The sequence below is a fragment of the Daldinia loculata genome (assembly GCF_022478755.1).
Source record: "Daldinia loculata strain CBS 113971 unplaced genomic scaffold F4817scaffold_45, whole genome shotgun sequence".
NCBI classification, from domain to species: Eukaryota; Fungi; Ascomycota; class Sordariomycetes; order Xylariales; family Hypoxylaceae; genus Daldinia; species Daldinia loculata.
Genome location: NW_026054899.1, coordinates 254,208 through 271,105, shown reverse-complemented (window position 1 = coordinate 271,105; position 16,898 = coordinate 254,208). Strand labels below are relative to the sequence as shown.

Here is a 16,898-nt window from a genome sequence, read left to right as displayed (position 1 = left end):
AGGAGATGAAAGTTAGACGACCACGTACTCATATGTAGAAGATATTTAGAATGAGTTTTAACTATACTATATATAAACTAGTTGGGATTATGGACGTAATAACGCCCCAAATTTACTTACTGCGGCCAATGCCACGATCATCGACGTCAATTAATAGCGCTACTTGTATTGAGCTTGTAATAATGCAAGTCCCCGTTCCCGTTTCAATATGTCTTGCCAAAAGTTACCGGTATTTTGCGTCTTATGTATTTAAAGATGTGTATATTAAAGGCCGACGACTGGTTCGTTTAGTACTTAATATAGCAACTAATAGATTATAAATCGTGTAGTCACAAACGCATAGCTGTTTTAATAATATTTAATGGATATTCCAGTTGCTGCCACTTATTTGAATTAACCATTTCTGATTGAACGGCTACTTATGTAAGTTATTAATCTATCGAGACTAAACCCTTGCAGTGTATATAGGTAGCTTTAGACCTTGCTAGGTTTATTTTACGGCTTGACTTAAATAGTGAACTGATTAGCTTGAAATTACTTATAATGATATAAACACTTGGCCTAGTCTATTAGTCTTAAACCAGAATGGACTTATTGGAACCGGATATTTAATAACCTGCGCAGGTCTTGAACCCTTGTGCATGCTCTCTATTTACATATATTGAAGCAGGCTTAAGCAATGTGAATCCAAGCTGGGTTTGTTAGATTTAGGGTTTAGTAGTACCGAGCAATATCGAGGGTTTGTAAAAAAAAAACTGATTTATATTATTTGGGGGTATATGTTCAAAGATACCTATTCAAAAATTTAGAAATGGCATATTTATATTAGTCATTCACTAAGCTGCGTCTGTCATCTATACGTTGATCTACTCTGGCACCAGTAGCAAACGTCTATTTGCTATCTATCAGCTCGGGCAAATATCTACTTGTAATGTTTAGTCTGCATCTAGGTTTTGTTGGTTAAACTTGCACAGTTTCAAAAGGAGTCCATCAATGTCATCCATGCGATAATGTAACAAAGGGGGGGGAAGGTGGGTCGCAACATTGAAATGTATTTGTGGCTTGCACTTCTTTATAAGTACGGATATCAGGTACGTACCTTTTTGTAATGCATAGATCCGCCACTTAGAAGATGCGACTGTATGTAGCCACACATTTCTTAACCCCTGCAGGATTGGTTCTTTCTTCCTCAGCCTACCTTGGTTAGTCGGAACGCGTCGACGGGTTCTTCCACTTTTCACGCATCGCATCGCGGACATGTCAACCGCATCACATGCCCTCCCAACTTATTTCTCTATAGTCACATTTTCCTAGGTATACTCACGACTACTATCGCAACTATATGCGCCGGCAAACCCACAGCTTTTGCCGATAAATCGTCACTTCGAATCACTTCCAACGTAAACAACCAGGTTCATGGCCAGCCACACTTAATTTGTTGCACATCTCATCACCATAGCCACTCTCTTCACTCATTCTTAGACTTCACTTCGTCTTAGCCCCAATTCCTCACCCAGCTTTCATCTCAGTTTTACGCCATAATTCTCATTGACTTGTCTCTGGCGCTAAGGATATTCAATAATGCAACTTCAATACCTGTAATTCCTAATTGGTTGCGTCCAGACTTGGTGCTTCCTAGGCAATTGCTCGGCAACACTCATACCTGCTTACTCTCCCTCTTTAGCAGGAGTTTGCCCGGCAATATTCCATAGCCGTTTGGTCATTCCTGTATATTCTACTTGACTGCTCCATCTCTAAAACAGGGTACCACAACACCGTGGTGACTGCGCCGATGTTCTCCTTTAGAGATGGCAACCATCACCCCCTACAAACGCGAACTACCTTTCATCCACCGAGCCTGGAAAACTGCCGTCGATCACCTATCTCCATACGGCATGGGAATCAAGTTATCATCAACAAACGGTGACAGCGTCGTTAATGATGAGCATGGCTCTCGTGCTACCAAAAGACGTCGCATAGTTGAAGACTCACCAGAGTCGACTCCAAATGGCGCCGTTGGCCACTTATTATCTGAAAATTACGATGACTTCGAAAAAGCCCTTCGTGTGGAAGTTCTCCAGATTAGCCACAAGGAAAGTTCTAATTTCAGGTCCAGCAATCTATTGAATGGCACGGGATCTCCCGCAAAAAAGGATACTCCGACTATTCGTATTCGCTGTAAGCTTAGCATTTTCCGACTACGCGGGTCAAAGGAAGTTCGCATCCTCTATTGCGATAGCCAGATATGCAATATAAAGGTTTTTCGAGACGCAGACGATGTCTGCCGGAGAGCTAGGATATATCTCAACTCGCCATTTCATGTCCCCGCGGACAAAATATTTGTTGAGCGAGATGACGATAATGGGTTTGATCTAGCTGATAACTATCTCGTTCAAGCCGAGCTGGAGTCGGCTGGCGATCCATGTTGGCCACCCGTTGACCTACTACCCAAAGAAGAAACCCAGGGCAACCTCTCGAGCAACCCACGGCATTGGGTTTTGACGTCTCAAGTCGTTTACAGGTTTGAAAAGCACCGGGCCTCAACACCTGTCAAGATCAGGAAACGAGTCGGTCAAGAAATGGGGACTGAACTAATGATGGACATGGATCTGAGATGGTCTACATGTCATAGAGCAGGTAGTACTACCGAAGTTGAAGTTTCACCGCCAGAGACCAAGGCATCATTTCCTAGTAGTGCTCTAGAGCCCTTAACAAACGGACATGTCAATGGGAGGGCGGATAATGCAACAAACGGTGTTTTGAGAGATGACCAGGATGTCTTGATAGAAGACGACGAGGATCATGAAGAGGCGGCAACCCCCAGTCGTTCACTAAGAACGAGGGGAAAGCAAAACTACAATCTCAAGCTACTGAGTGACAAGGCACGAGGGAAAGAGCGTAAAGAACGCAAGCAACGTAAATTGGCTGAGAATAGAAGCCAAGCCGGGCAAGTTACGTGGGTGCTCCCTCAGACCGGGGAAGTCGTACTAAAGAATTACCAATGCATACGATGCTATGCTGCTCATTCATCCATGAACCAGCTAGTAGAACATGTTAAGGTCCATTACCAGTTCAAGTATGACTTTGATGTGAGTTCCTCCCGCATCTGGATCTCTCATCATGGTCAAGAAACCCCGCGTCGATCTAGCTCGTACATATTGGACATTCAAAGTTCAGAGGGCCCCGAGAGCGACCTCGAAGACAGTATATCTCTTCATAGGACCCAGAACACCCTAACGCAGTCAAAGTCTTTGCAGGTAAGTTGACATAAAATGGCCGAGCGGATACGGCGAAAATTGGATGATACTAACCCCGTGCAAAGACATATCTCCCAGGTCGTCCCAAGGATACAAGGCAACAAGTGCCAAATAACAAGCAGCCTATGTACGATCGTCTCAGTAAAGCGTTGCTTGAACCGGGGTCTTTGGTTGATCCGCCAGACATCGACGATACTTGGCTGGTACAAAAGCACCGAGACATCATTCGGGATTACAGTGATGTCCACCAAGATGAGAAGGAATATATCTCAGAATGGGATGCTTACGTAAATAAAGAATGTGTCACTTCGGAGCCTCATTTACAAGACGTTTACCTCAAATTCGTTCAAGATAAGGCGTTGTGGCTAGTTGCGTCTCAGAGCCGCATGACGGAATTCTCAAAGCACTTGAGCTACCTGAAAGCAAGGAACTCTTTAGTTGAATCAACTATTGTTAAGGCGCTTGCGATTATGCGGCAAGCTAGGTCTCAGAAGCGTCCTGAACAGCCTGAGACTACAAAGCCACCCTCTCCGAGAACTCAGTATCGCAAGTCGGCGTCAGGATGTGCGGTCTGTGGTCAACCAATCCGAGGACCATCCACACTAATCTGCTCAAATTTGGTTAGTCAGACCGTATCTCTTTACTTTCCCTTTAAACTCATTCCAGAACGTAAAGCTAACTGTCCGTAGGATTGCGATAAGCCCCTATACCACATCAATTGCATCCGAGGACATATAAAGATGCCTGTAGGGTGCCGCAACTGGCGTTGCAATGATTGTTGCAGCAATTAGGGAGCTCTGGGCGTGGACGTTGTAACATGTCTAGCTCACGTCTACTTTATGTTAGAAGCCAGAAATCACCTTTATAAGGGTGGTGGTTAAAGGCGGGTAGTTCGACTCGGAAATCCTGGCCTTAACTCCCGAGGGAAATACATGGGGCTCGTGAACAATAGGTGATTTTAGAGTCCCAGTTGCGATCAATGTTGAATAGGTGGCAACGAGGTATCCCCAACTTCTCTGTAACCCATACTACGTTTTTGGAGCCTTCTCTAAAGAAGCTTCACCAAACATACCATACCTATAACCGATGAGGTAATCTACTGCCATATGAAATAAGGAATTTAGTTGATAATTAGTTGCCTCATCATCCGTGAATCTAGTAAGAATCTAGTAAGAGTACTCTCTAGTAAATGCCATTATATATGAGCCCATCGAATTAATAAGTTAAGTACTTCTTACCTAAAGTAGACTTCGCTACATAATTGATTCTTCAAGATCGATCTAGAATAATTCACCATCTTAATAAGCATCGCCCACCTTATTATGTGACCTTGACTTTTATCTTTGCAGTGTATCATAATCCTAACACTTACCTGTCTGGGTCTACTCCTAAACATTCCATAGGTCATTAAGATAATATCACTATTTCCAGTTATAATAGAATATTCTTTCACTGGAGGTAAGCGTTAGTTAAATAGTGTATAAGGAGCAGGTAGTTATAAATATCCTACGGCGTAGAATCAGAACCGTAGAAAGTCGTGAATGTATCATTTTCAGTGCTAACGCTAGAGGCTACACCAAACCCCTTTACATAATTTCTTCGTCGTATAAACTAGCAATAAGCTAGCTCGAAAATGAATAACTATTAGGGATAATTGGAATCCAGTCACTTCAAGGAAATGAGGCATCATCATTGACTAGGTCTCAACTTGAGTTGGAATGAAATTACCTCTACATGTTCGCGCACGAAAGGTATGTGGTACTTGTTACAACTTCCGAGGAATCACTAGGTTTTCGTTGCTATAGCTGTAATTGTAATAGTAGGATACATCAACACGTGTTGTCAAAACTGGAAAAGGGATGAGTCACTCAAAGTTTGTTATCCGTTTCCAACCACATATCAAATACCTACCGAGGTCTTTCAATACTATTTAACCCTTTGATCCCTCTCTCGAATCCATCTCCACGATACCACCAAACCCCAAACCGCCATCTCAAACCGCCATCAAGCAGCATATCCCCCCTCCCACGACCAGTCATATTATCAGTACTACCAAACACGAGTAACTACCAGCCTTCACAGTACTCCTGCCACAATGTTGAGCCTCAGCATCATCCTCGCCCTCTTCTCCATGTTTATGATAGCTGATTACGTCGTGAGGTCAACATCGTCTAACAGGGAAAATCCAACTGGCTTGGGTATAGGGTGGTTCGCCGTTGTAGTATGTGTCGCTTTCATCGCATACATGTTCGGCCGCTGGATCGACAGCGACAAGAGGGACAATCAGAAAATCATTCCGCACAAATAGTCGGTCTTGTTGATTTCGAGGCCTCTGAGGTGAAAGCATTATATTCACTCGGAACAGATGGGTGTATTTCGGCGCGGATATGATTTACTAGAGCCACTTTTCTCTTCGCTGGCGGCTTAAGGTGTATCGTTACTCAAGCGGCTGGGTTGTGCTCCTGAACGAAGCTGTGGATATGGGTCCATTACAGTCAACAACAAAAACCCCTAACCCCTAACCGAGGTGGCAACGCATCCCTATCTAATAGACTATTCACTTAGAGCGATCCGTGGTTAATAGAATGCGAATGAATTCATACACCCTACTAATTTGTCACGGCTTTAATGTGAAATACTTTGTGGTACGTCTAATAAGTGATGCTATGAGAATCAGCTTATTGGCGATGAAATTGGTATCATCACCTGAATATAACTAAGACGAAGTAATCGACTAGCCAGTACTTCAATGGAGATTAACGATCACCTTTTACTTACATAGATGAGTTGTCACATGACCGGGGTTATATTGATAAAGCCGGGATACAGCTGGAATTGATTATATTTAGGTTCTCGAACTTCCTTCATTAAGAAGTGACCAGACCTTAAATATATACATACATGATTCGAAAACCTTGAACGGGAAAGGCTCATGCTGTGTTCCAAACTCTACAGATGTCGTGGAATCTCGAGAGAGTAAAAAGCGATGGCTGTACCCCGCATCCGAGAACGACGGGATGTTGCGCCGTTGGTCCAATCACCGGACCTGCATGGGTTCTACATACGATAACGAGCTACAGTTGGTTGATGATTTCCTGGTTATCTAGACCTCGGGATGTGGCATTGTATATATTACCTACCTAGGGATGGAATGTGGTAACGTTGCGGGGTAGATCTATTACTAGTTGATAGGTAATATTGTCTTATTCGAGGATTCCTACGGCACCGTGAGATCTGGGCATGACAAAGGAAATTTTAATGGACAACTCTTCGGACTCGTGGCAAGACAAAGCAGTCTCGGACCTCCTAAAATCACAGTTCTACGGATAGGTTCCCTTGGATAATCGGGGTTAACATGGCCAGATCCCAAGAACACGGAGAGCAACCTTCTCGAGTAGGGGAAGGTGACGAAGAGAAGATTCAACCGGAAATTCAGCAGCATATTAGCAGAAGTGATAAGCATGATTCTGAAAAGGGCCTTGGAGATGGACAAGGCCCGGGGAATGGGCAATATGCTCAGATCGACCCGGCTATTGCCAGTCGCATCGCGGAGAATGTTGACGACTTCATGGTAAGACTTACACTTTTTTATGCCTATAGAACTACAAAGTAGAGGAGACATATTAAACCGAGAATAGACCCTCGTCAACGAGGCGGACGACGCAAATGAGAGGGAACGAGATATGAAACTTTCCCATGCCTTCAAGGTGTATCCTAAAGCCGTCGGCTGGTCGATGCTCCTCTCGTCATGTATCATAATGGAGGGATTTGGGACTTCGATTGTTGGCTCGTGTAAGTCAATGCTTGTTACTGCTTGCCCCGATGTATATATTAATATCAATCTCGTAGATATTTCTTTCCCCCCTTTCCGCGATAGGTTCGGCACTCAAGCACCCAATGGAGACTATCAGATCCCCGCGAGTTGGCAGAATGGCATTGCAGGCGCAACCAATGTTGGCGAGATTATTGGCCTTCAGGTACACACTCTTTATTTATCCCTGAAGCTTTATACTAAGAGAAGACTGCCCTAGATTGCCGGTGTTCTGTCTGAGCGCTGGGGCTACCGTTGGACGATAATATCTGCATTGGTTGCTGTCACGGGATTCATCTTCTTTCCGTTCTTCGCCAATAGCCTCACGATATTCCTCGTTGGTGAATTATTCCAGGGCATGGCCTGGGGCATTTTTCAGACCATGACCGTGGCCTACGCAGCTGAGGTCTGCCCTGTACCCCTGAGGCACTATCTTACCAGCTATGTCAACCTCTGCTGGTTAGTCTTCAACCAACAAATCTACGAGTTTTACCTCTGCAAATTAGATACTGATGCTACTCTACAGGATTATCGGCCAATTCATCTCGGCGGGTGTGCTTGTCGGGCTCGAAGGTCGACAAGACGAGTGGGGGTAAGTTTAGATCTTTGTTCTGGGTTGACGATGCTTGCACTAAGAACTACCCCTAGATACAAGATCCCCTTCTCCCTACAATGGATATGGCCGATTCCTATCGCTATCGGCACATATCTCGCACCAGAGTCGCCCTGGTGGTGCGTTCGACATGGCTACAAAGAACGAGCGGAGAAGTCGCTAAAGCGGCTGGCTCGTAGTTCCGGGTTTACCCAGCGCGATGCCGATGCGGCAATGGCTTGTAGGTCGCCCCCAATAACTTTAGTATATTATCTCTAGCTTAGGCGACTAATTCTATAGTGATGGTCTATACGGACGAGATGGAGAAGCAGGTCTCCGAGGGGACCAAATACTGGGACTGCTTTAGAGGTACCGATCTTAGGCGGACTGAGATTGTATGCTTTATATGGCTCGCACAAACCATGTCTGGTACAGCTATCGGTGGCCTATCGTCTTATTTCTACCAGCAGGCGGGAATATCAGACGCAGATTCGTTCAAGCTAAGCTGGGGCCAGAATGGTCTCAACGCTGTCGGGACAATCGCTAGTTGGTTCATCCTGAACAAGGCTGGCAGAAAGACGTTAGTGTTCTGGGGAATGATCGTGATGTTTATTTTACTCCTGTATGTTTTAATATCCCCCTTCTCGCCTCTATATGCCTCTATATGCCTACTATTCCGGAACCTTAGTTATTCTTCCTTTTAGGCTAACTCCCCTATTACCAGGATCACCGGCTTCATGGGAATTCATAATCCACCTAGCACTGCAGAAGCCTGGACAGCAGGAACAATGGTCATCCTACTAAGCGCCACATCCAACTTCTCCATCGGCCCTGTGGTTTATACCATCGTCTCCGAGATCCCATCGACACGGCTGCGTGCCAAATCCATCATCTTGGCCCGTAACGCCTACAACGCTATTAATATCGCCTTTATTAATATTGTCTCGTACCGGCAGATCAATCCAGCCGAGTGGAACTGGGGCCCCAAAGCTGCTTTCTTCTGGGCTGGCACGAATATTATCTTTACGGCTTGGATCTTCTTTCGACTGCGTTAGTATCCCCCGTGTTCGGATAAGTTATCTGTTTCCCTTAGTTTATAGGATTGTTACTAATCCCCGGATCGCCTTCATATAGCTGAAACTAAAGGTCGAACCTACGCCGAGCTCGATATACTGTTCGAGAATAAAGTACCTGCTCGTAAGTTTGCGAGCACTAAAGTCGAAACCCTACTTCGGGGCACAGAAGGCGCACAAAAGGAACAGGTAGATCTTATTACCAGTAATGATGCGGGCGAAAGGAGAGCTGAGACTTAGATGCTGTACTTCTCTTATCCCCTATGTTGTTAGTGAACGCGGGAATATTTACGGTAGAATCATGTAGGAAGAAAGGAGAGTACGTTATAACTGAATTGTTTACCAAATAAACGAGTGCATATATCAAGCTGTTGTGAAAGGTAGGTACGGAAGAACATTTATTATCCAGTCTCCCGCCTTGGAGCATATCACCTCTGATTGAATTGATACCCAGGCAATGAGGACTTGCAAACCGCCTATCGATCCCGATGCTATACACTAATAAGTACAGGTCAATTTATTATTAGTCCTCTTCTAGGAAGCGAATCAGCCTAGAATCTATATTTCTTCCTTTCGTCTCTCTTCTCCTCGTCACGCTTCAGCCTCTTGCGACTCTCATTCGCAATCATCTCTTCCAAGCCTTCTTCTCTCCTCCAATTAGCACCAATGCCTTCATCACGCCGGCCTTCTTCAAATCTCTTCTGCATCTCGTCCTTGCTGATACCATCCGCCAATGCGTCTGGATCGAAAGATACATCTACATCGCCAGGCTTCTTCCGTTTCCGGCTGCTATCTTCGTCCTGGCCGAGGACACGCATATCCCCGCCAGCGTTCTTGAGATCATATACACGGTCACTCCCGAAGAAGCCTTCTGCTCGAGCCTGCTTCTCTTGAATGACCGTGTAAGCTGAACGAGGGTGCGTGCTATCTTCGGTCTCATAACCACGACGGGACTTCCGTAGATCCAACTCTCCGGCTACAGACTCGGTCGTCGTACCATACTCTGTCGGTACACTGCTAGCCAAGCCGCCGGGTGTTTCCATGCCAGAAGGAGTCTGTAACCCTGCACCAACATCTTCCTCATCTTCTTCCTCTTCCTCCTCGTCTTCTTCTTCTTCTTCCTCCGACTCCTCTTCAGGTTCTTGAAGCTCGCCCCACATTGTACGCTCAATAGGCTCACCAGGAGGGGGTGCTGCTTGGGATGGCTGCATGATACCGAAGATATCTCCTCCATACAACGGTCTGTTGTATTCATCGACGGGCGGTTTGCCATAACATCCTGGGTTAAAACCCCATTGGGCACCTGGTGGAATAGGGGCGTTAAGTCCGGGAATACGAAGAGAGGGATAAGAAGGAGGCGGGCCGAATCTTTGTTGATGGATGAGCCATGGCGGAGGGGCCCCAGGAGGGATACTAAGCGCATCTTTCAAGGTATCGCTTAGCTCTCCGGGCCGGAGATGCCGCAGATCTGTTTCGTATTCCTTGCCCTCATAGTAGACTTCACCGAAGCGTGTTAATTGAGGTTTACTTTGAAACCTGAAAAAGGCATCGTAAAGCTTCTGGTAATCGATATCAAGCTTGCCCATTTTCGGCTGTACTCTTTCGCGCTGCTTCTGCTTTAGAGTTTGCTCTGCTTGTTTCTCTAGTACAGCATCTCTCATCTCTGAAATGCCAGTGTCCGCGATAAACTTTGGTAATTTAAAGGCAGGCTTCTCGATACCTCTCTTGGATGAGAGATATTCGCGTTTAAGTGACCAGTGGGAAGGTACCGGGACCACGTTTCGTTGCGCTTTGATCTGGACTAGCATTCGAGGGTCTGATGATGATGTATCATGCCATTCCACAACTTCGGGTTTCTTTACTAGCGCTTTAAGTTCTGCAATAGAGAGCTTGTTGAGCATCTTCCGCTTCTTCTTCGAGAGTTTGGGCTGCGTATTTCTTTCTTCTTCTTCGTCGGGTATTTCGTTGTCGTCGTCAAAGTAGACCTCACCCTGGTTGCCGGCGTTGGCTTCCTTTGCAATATCATCCTCCTCTCTCGATACACCAAACTTGGTAAATATATCTTTGTATATGGAGAAGGTAGGATCTTCGTGGTCGAAATCGAATTCTTCAGCGGATTCAGCAGGTCCATCGGCAGCGATTTTATCTGACGAAGTAGGTTCCTTCTTGACCTCAAGCTCTGTCGTGTCGCTATTATTAGGTGCATCCTTTGTCGGCTCCAATTTTGCTTCATCTGTTTGAACCTCTGGAGTATCGTCGGCCTTGAATGTTTCCTGCTTACATATTAGCATTAAAGGCCTGCTTCAAATTGGGCTGCAAGGACATACCTCTATCTTAGTCTGTTTTTCTACCTTCTTCTTTGCGCGGCGCTTCTGATTCTTCGTCATTTTAGGAGGAGCCATCGTGATAGTCTGTTTAGGCTCGCGCCTCTTTTTATTGAAAATCTATGCGACGACTCAGGCGCGACGCCCTTACTCTCCCTTGACGAAAGAATTAGATTTACCCGGGGTTCCAGATTATTAACGACTGGTGATTAGGTAGGTTCAATTTAAAAGATAGAACACAGTGAATGGTAGCGTTTGGGATGAGCTTGTTCGTTGATAAGGCTGACTTGAATGGATATTGAATGGATAATTTCAACACGCGACTTTGAAAACTGAAGTCTACGAAGTAGCTTTACTAGCTTAGAGCTTCTCCAGCCACATTCCCCATTTAAATGGTGAAATTCTTATCTTAGGTACGTGGCGCAAACTTTAGCCGTGCAATCCATAGGTTACTTATCGGGTGCATAATCAATGCGTCAGATCTGGCCAAATTTAGCTACAGTACTTAGGTACTTGGCACGTCCTAGCGTTTTGCTTAATTGCGGGTGACGCTTGGAACTTTTTGGGAACATTCTCTTGGCATTTCGTTACGAGATTCTCCCATTTTTTCAATCGCGTCAGTCAGCCAGTCATTTCAACAGGGGTCGCCACGCGGCAGAAGTCAGACCCTCCTTATTACATTACCTATCTAACCTACGCAGATAGTCAGTCGATGTTTTATTCATGGATGAATCTGATACTGTACTACCAATCTGTTATCCATAATAACCGGCCAGCGAACCTCGCAATATCAATCATATCGCATCAAGCTTTGCATTAGGTCCGAAGCAATGATCGTATGAACTGAACTCCTTGATTCGAGCAATTGCGCATTGCTTGTCACTCGTTATAACTTCACCAACCTGCACCGCAAACTCCGTTACCTCGATGCCTCATTCTACGAGCTCGGGCTCCTATGCCCGAGAATCCTCCGTACCCCGATCCAATGCCAAGCATCCGGACGATCAAGATATCGATTCCGGCCTGGAGAAGTTTCCAGACCATATCGATTCTCCGGCGATGCGCGCCAATGGTGCAAGATCCATGAGCCCTGCCGGGCTGAACGCATATGGGATTGGGTTGAGTGGAGGAGCTCAGATAAATGGAGATCGTTGGCAACCACGAAGGGACCTTTCTGCATCAAGAGGTGTACGATTTGGCTCCCCACTAGGTCCGTCAGCAGGTGTTCCTCGAGGCCACGGACGACAGAAGAGTATTAGTGAAGCCTTTCGTACTATCAGGGATAGAAGCGGCAGCGTTAGCCAGAATGCCCATGAATTAGCAGATGCGCTACGGGCGCCCGTATCCCCGAAGCTCATTGTATGTCAAATAAACATTATGGCTACCCTGTCCGACATGTGCTGACGTGACATACGTAATTGTCTAGATCCTCTGTATTATGTGGTATATGTCATCTGCCTTGACAAATACGTCTTCGAAATCCATCCTCAACGCTTTCAACAAGCCTGCCACCTTGACCATGATTCAGTTCTTCTTGGTCGCCTTTTACTGTCTGGCCTCCTCGTGGCTGGCCAGCGTATTCCCTTCCCTGCGAGATTCGATCCCGGCATTGAAGAACCCAATACGATACCCATCGAGGGATGTCATTATGACAACGCTCCCCTTAGCTGGATTTCAGATTGGTGGCCATCTACTGAGTTCCACGGCAACCTCTAAGATTCCGGTATCTATGGTACACACTGTAAAGGGACTTTCACCATTGTTCACCGTTTTTGCTTACCGGTTTATATTCGACATACGATATCCGAGAGCTACGTACTTTTCCCTGGTACCGCTTACACTAGGTGTGATGCTCTCCTGTTCATCGAACCACACCTTTAAAGGAGAGATCGTAGGAATTATATACGCTCTTTTGGCGACTATTATCTTCGTCACACAAAATATCTTTTCTAAGAGGCTCTTTAACGAGGCAGCCAAAGCAGAGGCAGATGGTCTATCAGCAAAATCCCGCAAGCTCGATAAATTGAACCTTCTGTGTTATTCCTCTGGTCTTGCTTTTCTGCTGACGTCCCCAATCTGGTTCTGGGGCGAAGGTATCGGACTTATCAGGGACGTCTACCACGACGGTTCTGTGGATCTCTCTTCGCACCCCAACAGTTTTGATCATGGGCGCTTAGCACTCGAGTTTCTGTTCAACGGCACTTTTCATTTCGGACAAAACATCCTAGCTTTTGTCTTACTATCGATGGTATCACCCGTAACATACTCGGTTGCGTCTCTTATTAAGCGAGTGTGGGTTATTACAGTCGCGATTCTATGGTTCCGCAACCCTACGACTCCAATCCAGGCCGTAGGCATTGCGTTGACATTCCTTGGTCTCTACTTGTATGATCGGACGAACGACAGCAACAAGGCCGACCGACGCGCACGTCTTTTGAGTCAGAGTGCGGGAGGGGACCAACCACTGCTACCGCTCAATACGACCCAAAATAAAACAGGTGTTTCTGGCCAAGCATCGCAGATTTTTGGGAGCCCGATGTCTATGTCTAACGGACCGACGCCTCATCCTTATACTAATGGTCATTCTTCGCAAACGAGTTCTGTAGCCGATGATTTTAAGAAAAGCGATGATGCCGGCAAAGGCCGACAAAGAGGTAGCAGTAACGCGGCTTGGTTGCCACCCGGTACTAGGCAGGAAGAAACTTGGAGATACGAGGATAGAGTTAGTGTTCGATGATTTATAGGCTTTCCGGATAGAGCCAGAAGTGTATGAGACGTCGGAAGTTACGTATGAAAACTGATTTCTTTTTTTGGTACACGGGATACTAAGTCAGTACCCATGTTATTCAAAAAGTTGTTGTCACTGCAATCATCTCGCAAATAGAGGCTCGTGGTTAGGTAATTATGAGCTAGGCCTACAAGGCATGAGACGGAATGGGATTGGAATACGGCCAATTTGGTCGTCTGTACAAGTATCCTATAGATCAATGGGATGCGATGTTGCATAGGCGTAGGATTTAGATTTGTGCTGTAAGGGCCTCGGATACCATTTTATACTTATACTAGTTCAATCCTAAGCCGGATCGGACAAATGGGGATAGAGATAGAAAAATGTACTTGATACTAGGTAGCTAAGGTATTGTGTTGAATTAGTAGCAGCAGCTACCCTGCACCAAGGACCTCTTTCTGTTACCTAGGAAGGTTACCTAGGAAGTCTTAGTGGAGTTGGATCGGGTACTACCGTAAACTCATGTGACCTGTCACGTGAACTAACTTATAGACGTGTGGAGCTTCCCAAACCTGGATTCCAAGTTCATCCGGACCAGACGGCCGCCAGCGCCATTTTTACTTCGATCTTGCTTCAAATTATTTCCTCCCCCAGACTCATCACCTCCTCCACTCCATCCATTCTCTATCGCTCTAGGTCATCTTTCAAGATGTTCAAGAGGTGAGTTATTATGTCTAGATTAACATTTCAAAGTGCCCCTCCACCAATTGAGGTCAATTGAGGTCAATTGAGCTGACGGAGAGTTTTTTTTACCCCGACTTTAGCGGCCTCTCCTCCTTCGCGAGAGCTGCCAGGCCTGCCTTTGCCGCCCCGACAAGGCGCGCAGTAAGGCCTGCTGCATCTGCATTAAGATTCCCTCTTACGAGCCGATTCGCGAGTACGTCGAGTGCCGGTGATGGCAAGATTTACCAGGTGAGTTACGATCGCGAAACACCGTTACCGTTACCAAAGCTTTGCCGAATTGTGGGATGAGAGCTAATGGATATATGAATAGGTTATCGGTGCCGTCGTCGATGGTTAGTGATACCTTAATGACAACCTTTACGTTTCTTAGTTGTCTTCGAGGGTAGCTCTATTAACACAAATTTTATCCTGCAGTCAAGTTCGACACCGCAAAGCTACCCCCCATTCTAAACGCCTTAGAGACACGCAACAACGGACAGAAGCTTATCCTCGAGGTTTCGGTAAGCTTCAGTGCCACAAGTCTACATAATCTCAAATCAATTCTAATGTCATACAGCAACATCTGGGTGAAAATGTCGTCCGTTGCATTGCCATGGACGGTAGGTTACGATAGTAAAGAAAAAAAAATTCGCGTGCGACAATAAACTCATATCTTTATAGGTACCGAGGGTCTCACCCGAGGCGCCAAGGCCACCGACACTGGCGCTCCCATCACAATTCCTGTCGGCCCTGCCACTCTTGGCCGTATCATGAACGTCACTGGTGACCCGATCGATGAGCGTGGTCCTATCAAGACCGATAAGTTCTTGCCTATCCACGCCGAACCCCCGGCGTTCACCGAGCAGTCTACCTCTGCCGAAATTCTGGTTACCGGTATCAAAGTCGTCGACCTGCTCGCTCCCTACGCTCGTGGTGGAAAGATCGGTCTGTTTGGTGGTGCTGGTGTCGGCAAGACTGTGTTCATTCAGGAGCTTATCAACAACATCGCCAAGGCCCACGGTGGTTACTCCGTCTTCACTGGTGTCGGCGAGCGAACCCGTGAGGGTAACGATCTGTACCACGAAATGCAGGAGACCTCCGTCATTCAACTCGATGGCGAGTCTAAGGTCGCCCTGGTGTTCGGTCAGATGAACGAACCCCCCGGAGCTCGTGCCCGTGTCGCTCTTACCGGTCTGACGGTCGCTGAGTACTTCCGTGACCAAGAAGGCCAGGATGGTATGGATAATATTCACTGCTTCGTTGATATTTACTAACACCAATTAGTGCTTCTCTTCATCGACAACATCTTCCGTTTCACCCAAGCCGGTTCTGAGGTGTCCGCCCTGTTAGGTCGTATCCCCTCTGCCGTCGGTTACCAGCCCACTCTCGCCATCGATATGGGTGGTATGCAAGAACGAATTACCACAACCAAGAAGGGCTCCATTACATCCGTCCAGGCCGTCTACGTCCCTGCTGACGATTTGACTGACCCTGCCCCCGCCACCACCTTCGCCCATTTGGACGCCACCACTGTGTTGTCCCGTGGTATCTCTGAGTTGGGTATCTACCCCGCTGTCGACCCTCTGGACTCCAAGTCCCGTATGCTCGACCCCCGTGTCGTCGGTCAGGACCACTACGACACCGCCACCCGTGTCCAGCAAATCCTCCAGGAGTACAAGTCCTTACAGGATATCATTGCCATTTTGGGTATGGATGAATTGTCGGAAGCTGACAAGCTTACTGTCGAGCGTGCCCGAAAGATCCAGCGTTTCCTAAGCCAGCCTTTCACTGTCGCTCAGGTTTTCACTGGTATTGAGGGTAAGCTGGTTGACCTCAAGGACACCATCGCCTCCTTCAAGGCTATCTTGGCTGGTGAGGGTGATGACCTCCCCGAAGGTGCCTTCTACATGGTTGGCGACTTCGCGTCGGCAAAGGAGAAGGGAGAGAAGATCTTGGCTGAGCTGGAGAAGTCGTAAGGAATTAATATGGACTGCTGTTAAATAGACGCTACCGAAACCCGGGAGTGACCTGTGTATATCTAGAAAAGGAGAGCAGTGCGGTCTGATGATTTCCCTAGCTCAATCAAGTCCTTTTGTGAGCTGTATACCTAAAATTCCACGCTAATTCTGATATGTCCCGATGTTCCATTCAAATACGTATCTAAGTGCTCCTTCGAGGTGTCTACTCTGGGAGTTTTATTTCCTCCTTCTGTCTCCATGTAGAACTTGGCATTGAACTAGTCTGCATGGTCTATTGTCAACTTCTGAGAACGAGACCTTCCACGAGTTCGACCCTTTGCTCTGAACGAAATATTCGTTTAAGGTATATAGACTAGATTAAGCAATTAAATCTGACCAAGACAATTAAGAGAGCACAGAGCGGCAAGGCCC

The 16,898-nt window shown here is 46.4% G+C and overlaps 6 protein-coding genes across 6 annotated transcripts; 5 read left to right on the top strand and 1 right to left on the bottom strand.

Moving 5' to 3' along the window:
- The first annotated feature begins 1,654 nt into the window (after positions 1-1,654).
- On the top strand, positions 1,655-4,167 carry F4817DRAFT_200469 (uncharacterized protein). The gene is made up of 3 exons (XM_049298575.1): positions 1,655-3,257; positions 3,323-3,877; positions 3,947-4,167. The coding sequence occupies exons 1-3, from the start codon at positions 1,809-1,811 to the stop codon at positions 4,046-4,048; spliced, it is 2,106 nt and encodes a 701-aa protein (XP_049156652.1). The 5' UTR covers positions 1,655-1,808; the 3' UTR covers positions 4,049-4,167.
- An 885-nt stretch (positions 4,168-5,052) lies between these two features.
- On the top strand, positions 5,053-6,121 carry F4817DRAFT_345595 (uncharacterized protein). Its single transcript, XM_049304280.1, has 2 exons — positions 5,053-5,921; positions 6,036-6,121. The coding sequence occupies exon 1, from the start codon at positions 5,353-5,355 to the stop codon at positions 5,563-5,565; it is 213 nt and encodes a 70-aa protein (XP_049156651.1). The 5' UTR covers positions 5,053-5,352; the 3' UTR covers positions 5,566-5,921; positions 6,036-6,121.
- Positions 6,122-9,103, top strand: F4817DRAFT_345593 (sugar transporter). Its single transcript, XM_049304279.1, has 9 exons — positions 6,122-6,828; positions 6,896-7,049; positions 7,107-7,234; positions 7,289-7,527; positions 7,595-7,660; positions 7,717-7,901; positions 7,961-8,282; positions 8,385-8,710; positions 8,795-9,103. The coding sequence occupies exons 1-9, from the start codon at positions 6,613-6,615 to the stop codon at positions 8,971-8,973; spliced, it is 1,815 nt and encodes a 604-aa protein (XP_049156650.1). The 5' UTR covers positions 6,122-6,612; the 3' UTR covers positions 8,974-9,103.
- Positions 9,104-11,417, bottom strand: F4817DRAFT_345592 (DUF382-domain-containing protein). The gene is made up of 2 exons (XM_049304278.1): positions 11,061-11,417; positions 9,104-11,006 (listed from the first exon to the last, which is right to left on the bottom strand). Exons 1-2 carry the CDS (start codon positions 11,133-11,135, stop codon positions 9,285-9,287), a joined length of 1,797 nt encoding a protein of 598 aa, XP_049156649.1. The 5' UTR covers positions 11,136-11,417; the 3' UTR covers positions 9,104-9,284.
- A 190-nt stretch (positions 11,418-11,607) lies between these two features.
- Positions 11,608-14,223, top strand: F4817DRAFT_345590 (TPT-domain-containing protein). The gene is made up of 2 exons (XM_049304277.1): positions 11,608-12,416; positions 12,484-14,223. Exons 1-2 carry the CDS (start codon positions 11,985-11,987, stop codon positions 13,792-13,794), a joined length of 1,743 nt encoding a protein of 580 aa, XP_049156648.1. The 5' UTR covers positions 11,608-11,984; the 3' UTR covers positions 13,795-14,223.
- Positions 14,224-14,378: 155 nt separating this feature from the next.
- F4817DRAFT_345589 (ATP synthase beta chain mitochondrial precursor) lies at positions 14,379-16,681 on the top strand. The gene is made up of 7 exons (XM_049304276.1): positions 14,379-14,505; positions 14,610-14,757; positions 14,840-14,861; positions 14,944-15,029; positions 15,086-15,128; positions 15,190-15,744; positions 15,793-16,681. The coding sequence occupies exons 1-7, from the start codon at positions 14,495-14,497 to the stop codon at positions 16,482-16,484; spliced, it is 1,557 nt and encodes a 518-aa protein (XP_049156647.1). The 5' UTR covers positions 14,379-14,494; the 3' UTR covers positions 16,485-16,681.
- The last annotated feature ends 217 nt before the right edge of the window (positions 16,682-16,898 follow it).

What these genes read in the sequence shown, in the direction of transcription:
- F4817DRAFT_200469 (XM_049298575.1), top strand. Translation starts at nt 1,809, where the DNA reads ATGGCAACCATCACCCCCTACAAACGCGAACTACCTTTCATCCACCGA. An exon ending in CGCAGTCAAAGTCTTTGCAG is followed by an intron (nt 3,258 to 3,322) that starts GTAAGTTGACAT and finishes CCCCGTGCAAAG; the next exon opens with ACATATCTCCCAGGTCGTCC. An exon ending in CACTAATCTGCTCAAATTTG is followed by an intron (nt 3,878 to 3,946) that starts GTTAGTCAGACC and finishes AACTGTCCGTAG; the next exon opens with GATTGCGATAAGCCCCTATA.
- F4817DRAFT_345595 (XM_049304280.1), top strand. Translation starts at nt 5,353, where the DNA reads ATGTTGAGCCTCAGCATCATCCTCGCCCTCTTCTCCATGTTTATGATA.
- F4817DRAFT_345593 (XM_049304279.1), top strand. Translation starts at nt 6,613, where the DNA reads ATGGCCAGATCCCAAGAACACGGAGAGCAACCTTCTCGAGTAGGGGAA. An exon ending in GACTTCGATTGTTGGCTCGT is followed by an intron (nt 7,050 to 7,106) that starts GTAAGTCAATGC and finishes TCAATCTCGTAG; the next exon opens with ATATTTCTTTCCCCCCTTTC. An exon ending in TGCCGATGCGGCAATGGCTT is followed by an intron (nt 7,902 to 7,960) that starts GTAGGTCGCCCC and finishes CTAATTCTATAG; the next exon opens with TGATGGTCTATACGGACGAG.
- F4817DRAFT_345592 (XM_049304278.1), bottom strand. Translation starts at nt 11,135, where the DNA reads ATGGCTCCTCCTAAAATGACGAAGAATCAGAAGCGCCGCGCAAAGAAG. An exon ending in AAAAACAGACTAAGATAGAG is followed by an intron (nt 11,007 to 11,060) that starts GTATGTCCTTGC and finishes ATATGTAAGCAG; the next exon opens with GAAACATTCAAGGCCGACGA.
- F4817DRAFT_345590 (XM_049304277.1), top strand. Translation starts at nt 11,985, where the DNA reads ATGCCTCATTCTACGAGCTCGGGCTCCTATGCCCGAGAATCCTCCGTA. An exon ending in CCGTATCCCCGAAGCTCATT is followed by an intron (nt 12,417 to 12,483) that starts GTATGTCAAATA and finishes GTAATTGTCTAG; the next exon opens with ATCCTCTGTATTATGTGGTA.
- F4817DRAFT_345589 (XM_049304276.1), top strand. An exon ending in GTGATGGCAAGATTTACCAG is followed by an intron (nt 14,758 to 14,839) that starts GTGAGTTACGAT and finishes ATATATGAATAG; the next exon opens with GTTATCGGTGCCGTCGTCGA. An exon ending in AGCTTATCCTCGAGGTTTCG is followed by an intron (nt 15,030 to 15,085) that starts GTAAGCTTCAGT and finishes AATGTCATACAG; the next exon opens with CAACATCTGGGTGAAAATGT.